At 53.2% G+C, this 10,509-nt stretch overlaps 1 protein-coding gene across 1 annotated transcript; it reads left to right on the top strand.

The window, feature by feature from the left end:
- The first annotated feature begins 706 nt into the window (after nucleotides 1–706).
- On the top strand, nucleotides 707–4,793 carry PTS (6-pyruvoyltetrahydropterin synthase). The gene is made up of 6 exons (XM_054176066.1): nucleotides 707–871; nucleotides 1,873–1,952; nucleotides 2,240–2,262; nucleotides 3,038–3,094; nucleotides 3,391–3,461; nucleotides 4,226–4,793. The coding sequence occupies exons 1-6, from the start codon at nucleotides 798–800 to the stop codon at nucleotides 4,365–4,367; spliced, it is 447 nt and encodes a 148-aa protein (XP_054032041.1). The 5' UTR covers nucleotides 707–797; the 3' UTR covers nucleotides 4,368–4,793.
- The last annotated feature ends 5,716 nt before the right edge of the window (nucleotides 4,794–10,509 follow it).

Below are 10,509 nucleotides of genomic sequence, written 5' to 3'. Positions count from 1 at the left end.
CTGCCCTAAGGCTTGGACAGTTCCCACTCTGACAAACTGTTAGATACACTCTGTTATCCTTGGGGCACCATGGATTCCTGGAATTGAGGGAATATGCTGATGAAGTTACCTCCATTCAGACTCTTGCAGCACAGAAAAAGCCAGGTTCTTACCTCCCTCTCCCAAAGCTTTCTGTAAATCACCACACTTGATGGATTCCTTTGCTTGAACTCCACAAATGTCGTTACCAGAGTGCACTCTTTCAAGTTCATGATCATCTCAGAGATCAAATTAGTTTGCCAGGAGAGAAGATGAGAGGAAATGGCCTCAAGTTGTGCCAGGGGAGGGTTAGGTTGGAGATGAGGAACAATTTCTTTGCTGCGAGAGTGGTCAGGGATTGGAACAGGCTGCCCAGGGAGGTAGGTGGTAGAGTCCCCATCCCTGCAGCTGTTCTAGAAACCTGTGGCCGTGGCACCTGGGGCCATGGGTTGGTGGCCGTGGTGGGGTTGGGTCGATGGTTGGACTGGATGCCCTTAGAGGACTTTTCCAACCCAAGCGATTCTGTGCTTCTGTGAGCAGGCTCAGCTCAGCTGCGGCAATGCCCAAACCCTGTGCAAGGCGAGGGCGTCCGGGCGAGCTGCCCGAGCAGCCGAGTCCCGCACCGCAAGGGCACAGCCCCGGCTGGCAGCGGGCAGCGGCGGGCGCTCAGCCCCGCAGCGCTGCTGCCGCGGGGGGGCGCCGCGGAGCCGCCGCTGGCGGCGGGGCCCGGATGGAGCCGCTGACGCCGGCGCACAAGCACCGCCCGGCGCCGCCCGGCCATGGCACCGCCCGCAGCGCGGCTGGCGCGCATCTCCCGCACCGTCACCTTCAGCGCCTGCCACCGGCTGCACAGGTGAGCGGCCCCGCCACGCCCGGCCCCGCCGCCCCGGGAGGCGCCCGCGGCTGTCCCGCTTCCCCCCACGCCGCCGGCGCTGGGAGCCCGGGAGCGGCACCGGGGCCTCGCAGGGGGCTGCGGAGCATCCGCGTCCTGCGGGTGGTCTCCTCCGGGGCGGGGGCTGCGCGGTGCCTGCCGTCCAGCGCCTCCCACTTCTCCTTCAGCCTATTTGCGGCAGCGCCAGCCCAGGCATGGGCGCTGCGCTGGGGCTGACGGCAGCTAAAAGGTTGGGTTTAAACGGCACCGATTTGATTGCCCGGGGGGTTGGAACTGGATGGTGTTTAAAGTCCCTTCCAGCCCAAACCAGTCCACGAATCTATGAATGTCTGCTTCCAGTTTGTAAGCAGCACACTGTGCCCTTACGTATGCCTAAATGGTGCCTTGGCTTGAAACACTCCATGGAGTAGCCACTTGAATGCCTTCCAGAGAAAGATTCAAAGAGGGAAGTTCTTTGTCCTTCTTGGAGAAGCTCCCTGAGCTTTGTTAGTAATAATAATGTGCATAATTTATGCATGATCATAAATCTGCCTAACAATGCACTAATAGCATGCATAATAATAAATGAAGTTGCTCCCTGCAGCTACCTGAAGGGAAGTTGGAGTGAGGTTGGGGTTGGTCTCCCAAGTATCAGGTGATAGGAGAGGAAATGGTCTGAAATTGAGCCAAGGGAGGGTTAGGTTAGAGATGAAGAACAATTTCTTTGCTGCAAGAGTGGTCAGGGATTGGCACAGGCTGCCCAGGGAGGTGGTGGAGTCCTCATGCCTGGAGGTGTTCAAGAAACCTGTGGCCATGGCACTTGGGGCCATGGCTTGGTGGCCATGGTGGGGTTGGGCTGATGCTCGGACTGGATGATCTTTCCAAGGAGCCCAAGTTTAATTTGGCAGAGGGAATAGAGCTAGAAAGCAGCAAAGCCCTGAGCATCTGCAGTGGATCCTGAAATCCATCTGTATTTCTCACAGTAAATCTCTGAGTGATGAAGAAAACCTGAAGCTGTTTGGGAAATGCAACAACCCCAATGGCCATGGACACAACTACAAAGGTAAGAGGTTGACACAGGGAGTGGTAGATAGAGGCTGCTGTGGGGCAGGCTGGATTGAGTGTGGAGTAAGCCATGTGGAGCTGGGTCCATTGTGTGCAGCCTGAGCGAGTTGAAGGTGTCCCTGTTCACTGCAGGGGCTTTGGGCTGGGTGGTCTTAAAGGTCCCTTCTCATCTAAAGCATTCTGTGTGCCTCACAGAAGGTTAGGGTCTTCTGCCCCAGGCTGTGCTGTGTTGTTAGGCTGCTGGTGTCATGGTGTGGTGGTGACCTGGTGTTTTCTTGCTTTCAGTGACCGTCACTGTGCGAGGAGAGGTGAGTGTGAGCAGTGCTGTTTCTACTCTTAGCGTCCCTGGCTCCCACAGTACTGAAGTTCTGGCTCAGTTTCTCAGGGTGTTTGTGGAAGCTCTCTGCACATCACTAGAGGACATTTTCCATAGTCACTGTCCCATTCACCTTGCAAAGGTTTGCAGGTGACCATGGGACAGGCTGAGAGAGCTGGGGATTGTTGGCCTTGGGAAGAGAAGGCTCCAGGGAGACATTAGAGCAGCCTTCTAGTACCTGAAGGAGCTGCACAAGAACTGGGGAGGGACTTCTGACAAGGGTTTAGTGATAGGATGAGAGGGGATGGATTGAAGCTTGAGGAGGGCAGATTAAGGCTGGAGATTAGGAATGGTTTGGGTTGGAAGGGAAGGGACCTTAAAGATCATCTATTTTCAGCCTCATTCTGTGGGCAGGGACATCTTCTACTAGCCCAGGCTGCTCAGCCCAAGGCCTCATCCAGCCTGGCCTTGGAGGAGGCATCCACAGCCTCCCTGGGCAGCCTGTGCCAGTGTCTCCCCACCCTCACTGGAAAGAATTTCTTCCTAATCTCCAGTCTCAATCTGTCCTCCTCAAGCTTCAATCCATTGTAAGCTGTGTGTAGCCTTTGTAAACATCACAGGAGTGGAGCTGAAACCAAGAGTGTGGAGGTGGAAAAATGTTTTTCTTGTGGCTCAGGTGTCCTGAGCCCACAGATGGATATTCACAGCCTGATTTGTACAGGCTTATGAGAGCCTGGCTACTGATCTGCCTTCTCTTTCCCCTGCAGATTGACCCAATCTCAGGAATGGTTATAAACCTGACAGACCTGAAGGAGTACATGCAGGTAATGGCACTGTTCTGCTGCACATCCCCTGGGAGACTTGCTTAGAGCTTAGGACTTTGTCTAGTATCAGGGTGAGGCCCTGGTCAGCTGAAGATGGTAGGAAATAAAGAGGAAATTCAGGAATAACCTGAGACTAAAATGCTTTAGCAGTGTGGTGTGAGGCAGTGCAGGTGGCTGGAGAGCTCTTAATGCTCTTCTAAAATGCTGTGCCTTGCTCCAGCCCCATGTGCATGGTGAGTTGGACTTCAAGTCCCTTGGGCCACTGGGACAAGATTATTGCTGCTTTCTTTTTCCAGGAGGCCATCATGGAACCACTTGACCACAAAAACCTGGATAAGGATGTGCCATACTTTGCTGAGGTGGTGAGGTGGGTGATGGGGCCTCCATGTGGCATTGTTCTCAGGGTTAAGGAAGAGTCTTCAAGGCTCAGTCTTGCAGACTGAGATGAGGACCTCAGAGGAGGCCTCCATAGCTGTGCTGCATGCCCTGCCTGCCTTCCAGCCCTGCTGCCACAGGGCCTGCCTCCCTCTGCCAGCCTGGAGGCAGGCCTGCTGGGGCAGTTGCTGTCCTGGAGTCACAGAATCACAGAATCATTTTGGTTGGAAATGCCCTCTAAAGGGCAGTGAGCCCAACCATCAACCCAGCACCACCATGGCCACCAAGCCATGGCCCCAAGTGCCGTGGCCACACATTCCTTGAACACCTCCAGGGATGGGGACTCCACCACCTCCCTGGGCAGCCTGTGCCAATTCTTCACTCAGGCTTCAGCTGGCTTGGAGATGATGAAATATTTGACCTGCTGGGAGGATCTCTTGCTCTAAAGCACCTGGCAAGGGAGGCAGGAAGGCAATGTCTGTTGGCACCTGAGCAGCCTCTTGCAGACTGGCACTTGACACATGAGGCTGCTCCGTGGACAGCCTGGGGAGACAGCTATGGGCTGTTAATTAGGCCTTATTTTGTCCATGTTTGCTGGCAATGGTTTGAACCCCACTTAATGCAGGGTGTGATGGTGTGAAGCCTGCCCCTATGGCTCCCTGTGGCCTTCAGCATCCTCCCCCTGGCCCCCTCTGGGTGCAGCTTCCTCGGATATCATTGCTGTCAGTTCTGAACCTGCTCTTGTTCCATTCTCAGCACCACAGAGAATGTTGCAGTATTCATCTGGGAAAACCTCAAGAAGCTCCTGCCCCTGGGAATTCTTTATAAAGTCAAAGTCTATGAAACAGAGCAGAACATTGTTGTTTATAAAGGAGAAGAAACCATCTCTGAGAAGTGAAATAAGCCTCAACTGGGCAGAAGCTCTGCTGCACAATCAACTCTGTGGATTAATTCAACCCTGCTTGCTGTGTTTCCCACACCTGAGCCCTGGCTGTGTGTTAGATAGGAACAAATGCAGATGTTTCAGAAGGATTCTTGCAGCCATCCAGCAGTTTGGGCTCTCAGAATGTGTTGCTTTGTCTGCTGCTTCTCCAGCCATTCCCTGTGCAAACTCAGCCCACCAAGCTGAGGTGAGACTGCCAATTGTGCCACATGAAATGAAGAAGCTTCCTGGAGAGGAGGTAGCCTGGCAAAATGGATGGGCTCTGGTTACAAAAGGCTTTGATTTTCCTCTAGGTAAATGTTGGCTTTTATGATTTTTAATCACCTGGCTTTGGAGGTTTTCTTCTTGATCTGGCAGAGAAACATCCTTGAAAATGAGAACTACCTGATGCCCTTCTTCTGTTCCTTTCCCCAGCCCTGCTGCAGGCTCATTCCTTCCTGTGGCTTTCTCTGTGTGAGGTGCTGTGGTTGTGCACACAGCAATTCCCAATAAAGAAAAGACCCTCAGAGGTCATCTTGTCCCTGCAGGCAGCAAGGACATCTCCAACTAGAGCAGGTTGCTCAAGTTTAAGCTTGGATGGGGACTCCACCACTACCCACTGGGCAGCCTGTTCCAGTGTCTCACCACCCTCATGGTGCAGAACTTCCTCCTGAGGTCCAACCTAAATCTCCCCTGCTCCAGCTTCAAACCATTGCTCCTCATCCTATCACTACATCTTTGCTCAGACTTTCTGGGTGAGCTTCTAAAAGGGGATGGTAAGAGAAAGCTGGAGGTGAGGACTACTCCACCCATGCCCTCCTTGGCTGAACAAAAGCTCAGCTGTGGGAGCTCCAGCATTGCTCTGGGGGTTAATTTTTCCCCTCCTAATGGTAGTGCTGTGCTGAAGGTTCATCCCTGTGTCACACAAGCAGAAAGTGCTCAGTGCATCAGGTGAAGACATCACATTATTGACACACTATTACCCCTTCTCCTCCCATATTTGTCCTGGAGATGTAGAACCAGGCAGCTCTTACTTCACTGTGGCTTCTGGCCAGGGAGGTTTTGCTCTTTATCTGAATGCTGCTGCTCTGTAGCTCACTAATGAGATGTGCCATTCCAGTTTGCTAGAATGATGTAAATCATACTGGCTGATAGCTGCTGCTGCTGCTTCACAAAGCATTTGGTGTCTCCAGTGAGTCATGGAGACTAAAACATATCATGTGGTGTCTTTATCAGAAGAGTAATTTAGCTGTTGACATTGCTCACAAACACAAAGAGGAGAAGCAAATAAATGATTCTATCTCTAAAGCACAGTCCCTTTGCTGTTAAAAGCATGAAGTCAGGGGGGGAAAAAAATGGCTCAAACTCCTGATCTTGAGCTGCAGTGCAACATAGCCCTGACAAGGTTCTACAGCAGCTTGGCCATTTGTGTTAGTCACTATAGGTGATCCTCGAGGTTCCTCCCAGCCCTGACAGTTCTGTGATTCTCTTGGTTTGGTTTGCATGCTGGGGATGTGTTCATGGCCTTCATTCTCACCTCCCCAGTTCTGACTGGCAGCAGATCTGGAAAGAAATTCATAGATTGATAGAATGGGTTGGGTTGGAAGGGACCTTAAATGAATCCAGTTCCAACCCTTTGCCACGGGCAGGGACACCTCCCACCAGCCCAGGCTGCTCAAGGCCTCACCCAGCCTGGCCTTCAACACCTCCAGGGAGGGGACATCCACAGCCTCCCTGGGCAACCTGTCCCAGAGTCTCATCACCCTCACTGGCAAGAATTCCTTCCTCATCTCCAGTCTCAATCTGCCCTCTTCAGGCTTCAATCCATCCCCTCTCATCCTATCACTCCAAGCCCTTGTCAGAAGTCCTTTCCCATGCAGCAAGAGCACAGAATCAGCAAGGTTGGACGAGCCCTCCAAGCTCCTCAGGTCCAACCCCACATTACCTGGCCATGCCACCAGGACAGCTGCCTGGATCCTTCCTTTTTCACCTCAGAGGCCATCCTGGAGCCACTCCACCACAGAACCTGGAGCAGGAGGTTTAAGTATTTTGCTGAACTTGTGAGTTTTGTAGGAGCAGCATGGGGCAGAGACCACCGAGGTCCTACAGCTGGGTGGGTGCACATAGAGGATCAAAGCCAACCCTTTCTCCTGGAAAGACAGCAGTGGCCAACCAAACCAAACCAAGCCCACTCCTGGTACAGCAAGAGCCTGGTTCCCTCCCATCTGAATGACTTCCAGCCACCCACACCCAGCCCAATAAAAAGCACACAGGAGTGGGCAATGCACGCAACCAGCTGAGTGCCCAGCCCCTGGCTCTGCCCATAAAGCAGCTCCCATTGTGCCTGTGTGGTGTCATCACACAGCCTCACTCAGTACACACAACAAAGAAAGGCTCATTGCAGGCAGAGAGCCACCAAATGCTCCTTACACACCCCCTCCCTCCTTTTCACTGGCATCACTTTCCCTGCCCTGCTGCAGATTTGCACACCCAGAGGCTCCTGGTAATTAGAGCCAGGGAAGGAGAAAACATCCTAATGAGCTTTAGAGTTTGAGGGAGGGAGCTGTGCTTGAGAGCCCCTAGACTTCCTCCAGGCTCTCTCCTGTGTCTCTGCAGACAGCCACCCAAGGCAGGACCCCTGGGAAATGAGGAACATGCAGGGAGCAGCCAGGAAGACAGCAGTCAGCAAGTCTGACCCCTGGGACCTCTGGGGCAGAGACAGGGATGGGAAAAAATTCTTCCCAGTGAGGTCCCTTCCAATCCAAGCCAATTTTATGAACCTGTTCAGCTCCCAATCAAAGGAAGGTTTTGCTTTGCTTGCACTTCAGATGGTAACTGAGGTGACCCTGGGTCTCTTCTGAGTTACTGACACCGATGGTGTTTGGCTTTATTACTGTTACCATCATCATTATCCACAGCAGCTTTACAGGTGTCAGTGTCTGCAGTATCTTTCCCCTCCTGACAGCAGCTTCTTGGGTGTCACAGGGCTCACCCTCCACTCCCTTCCTGCTTGAAGCAAGAGAGAGATTTCCCTGTGGTGGGTTCGAATTCCCTCCTCCCCACGCAGCACCCTTTGCACTCTCCTCTCTCTGCAGCACCCTTTTGGCACTCTCCTCTTGTGGTATTTTTTTTTTTCCTGGTTGCCTTTGTGAAGGGGAATTTACCAGGGAAATTAGGCAGGGATGTAAAAGGAAGTGCTGGCGTTCACTGCTGGCCCTGCGAAAAGGTCATGAGAATGTCAGCGCTGAGGCTTGTCAAAGCCAGCAGCCATTCACCTCTCCGGAGGGGGTGAGCTGCGCTGCTCTGAACGTCCTGTGCTCCGAGATCCTATCAGGAGTTTCAGTGGCCAGGGGGATGTTTAAAAGAGGCATTTCAGATCTGTTACTCCAAGCCAAGAGCTGCAATCTTCACGAGGCAGCCCTATCAACGGCGAGCTTTAAATTGCAGAGGAGTTTGCAGCACTAATTAGAATTTGATTGGGTGCTGTGCGCTGCGGTGGCAGAAGATAGAAAGCGTTCAGAGCTCGGGCAATTAACCCTGCTGCTCCAGCAGCTGCCAGGCTTAAGAGCAGGCCCCTGAAAAAGGCATCTCTACCAAATCCTGCAGAAACATTCCGTGGGTGCAGAGCTCCAGGCACTGGGTGGTTAAAGTTTAACCCAGGGACTTCTGACTTTGCAAAGCTATCGCTCCACAGCCTGCCAGGTGAGAGGGGAATCGGTGGAAGTGAGCACGGAGCAAAGGCAGAGTTTATTCTTGCCCTGAGAAGCTGGGGGACAGGAGAGGTGGGGATGACTTTGATCCAGATCGTGGCTTTTGGTAAACTTTGAACAAGCAATGGAGTTGAGCAAGGCTCTCCTGGCTCTGCTGGCCCAATCACTGCCTGCAGGCTGCTGGCAGGCTGGACCCCAAGGAAGCTCCAGGTGTATCCCATCCCATCCCATCCCATCCCATCCCATCCCATCCCATCCCATCCCATCCCATCCCATCCCATCCCATCCCAGGAAGGTCTCAGTATAAATGGGGAAGTTTCAGTGCAGCTGGGTGTTTTCTGCCCACCTTCCTCCTGGGGACTGCTTTGCTCTGTGTTGTGGCTGCTGTGCACTCACTGGGCTGACTATCACTTTGTGTCCCTTGGATGGGCAATGGTGGCAGCTTTGCTAAATCCATTCTCATTTCAGTCTCTTCCTTTGCTTGATTCCCCTTCTCTGCTGGGGAGTGATAGAGGAACTGCATGACGACTGAAATCATAGAGAATTGTCAGGGCTGGAAGGGACCTCAAGGATCAGCCAGTTCCAAACCCCCTGCCATGGGCAGGGACACCTCACACCACAGCAGGTTGCTCACAGCCACCTCCAGCCTGGCTGCAAACACCTCCAGGCAGGAGGCTTCCACCACCTCCCTGGGCAGCCTGTGCCAGGCTCTCACCACCCTCCTGGGGAACAACTTCTTCCTGTCAGCCAATCTCAATCTCCCCATTTCTAGTTCTGCTCCATCCCCCCGAGTCCTATCCCTCCCTGACACCCTCAAAAGTCCCTCCCCAGCTTTCTTGTAGCCCCCTTCAGATACTGGAAGGGCCACAATTAGGTCTCCTCAGAGCCTTCTCTTCGCCAGACTGCACAGCCCCAACTCCCTCAGTCTGTCCTCATAGCAGAGCAGCTCCAGCCCTCTGCTCATCCTTGTGGCCCTTCTCTGGACACCTTCCAGCACCTCCAGATCCTTCCTGTACTAGAGGCTCCAGAACTGGCCCCAGAGCTCCAGCTGTGGTCTCAGCAGAGTAGAGCAGAGGGGCAGAATCCCCTCCCTGGCCCTGCTGGCTCTGCTTCTCTTGCTGCAGCCCAGGCTCTGCTTGGCTCTCTGGGCTGCAAGTGCTCCCTGCTGGCTCCTGTTGAGCTTCTCCTCCCCCAGCACCCCCAAGGCCTTTTCTTCAGGGCTGCCCTCAAGCCAGTCTGGAGCTCATCCTCCTGAAGAGGAATCAAGATGATGATGAGTGGGGCAGGGCTGTCTTTCTGGCTCTACCCTCCAAAAAGCTAGCTGCCTGCCTGCCCCTGTGCAGGACTGCAGTGCCCAGCCCTCACCTTCCCCTTGATTTGTGCCTCCAGCTGCTCATCTGTAGGGTCAAAGCCAAACCTTTTCCAGTGTCCAGAATAATTCCACCACCCCTCCTGCCCCATCCCACTGAAGCCAGGCACTAATGTTAGGGGCAAGAGCCAACTTCTTTCTTTCTTTCTTTCTTTTCTTTTCTTTATTCATTTTATTTATTAATCTCTTTAAGAAAAATAAAATTCAATTACTTTCCAGGAGCTTGGCAATTCCCAAATGAACATCAGCCATATAAAAATAATTGATAACAAGAACATCAAGACATTCATTGGCCCTTTGATTAAAAAACAATGCCCCAAACAAATAAAAATACCCAGGAAGGCAGGAGAAAACCAGAGAAGCTTCATCAGGAGCCCACTGAGATAACTAAATGGAGGGGGGTGCTGGACCAAATCATATGGAGTATGAATTCCCAAGGCCTGGGCTCTGGTGGGGGACACCCTGCCAGCAGCATCTCCAGCCTGTCCTGGATGAAGGGCATCTCCTCCCCAGGGTGGTGGCCACACTTCTTTCTCCTTGCACTGCAGGTTTCAGCCTGGCTGAGGTGTGTGGATCCTGAGCTTCCCTTCCCAGTCTCGATTCTGCTTTCAGCTTTTGGGGTGAGCACAAAGTGGGGAACTCTGCTGGAGTGCCGCTGAGACACACACCTACAGGGGACAGCTGGCAGGGCAGGTCCCAGGCTGCACAGCCCAAAGCAGACCTGCTCCTGAGCTCCTCTGCCAGGAGCAGATCCTGGCACCCTGGTGGGAAGAGGAGCTTTTCCCTCTCAGGCATTGTCCTGCCTTTTGTGCTTCACAGAACCCCAGGTGCTGAGAGAGGAACTCCTGCAGCCTTCCTCTGTCAGAGGCAGCCTACTTTGGGCTGTGTTATGCTCTTCTAGCTGAAAAGCTGGGACTGGCTTGCTACCACACATTTCATCTTGCTGGCCCTGGGTGAGGGGAGGAAGGGGAGGATCAGCTCTGTGGTCAAACAGCCCTTTGTAATTTCGTGTAGAAGTGCAGTTCTCATCCCATTACAC

Source organism: Dryobates pubescens, chromosome 34, assembly GCF_014839835.1.
Source record: "Dryobates pubescens isolate bDryPub1 chromosome 34, bDryPub1.pri, whole genome shotgun sequence".
Classification (NCBI taxonomy): Eukaryota; Metazoa; Chordata; class Aves; order Piciformes; family Picidae; genus Dryobates; species Dryobates pubescens.
The sequence above is the reverse complement of the archived record's forward strand: the minus strand, read 5'-3'. Positions and strand labels throughout refer to the sequence as shown.

What these genes read in the sequence shown, in the direction of transcription:
- PTS (XM_054176066.1), top strand. Translation starts at nt 798, where the DNA reads ATGGCACCGCCCGCAGCGCGGCTGGCGCGCATCTCCCGCACCGTCACC. An exon ending in CCATGGACACAACTACAAAG is followed by an intron (nt 1,953 to 2,239) that starts GTAAGAGGTTGA and finishes TCTTGCTTTCAG; the next exon opens with TGACCGTCACTGTGCGAGGA. An exon ending in ACCTGAAGGAGTACATGCAG is followed by an intron (nt 3,095 to 3,390) that starts GTAATGGCACTG and finishes TTCTTTTTCCAG; the next exon opens with GAGGCCATCATGGAACCACT.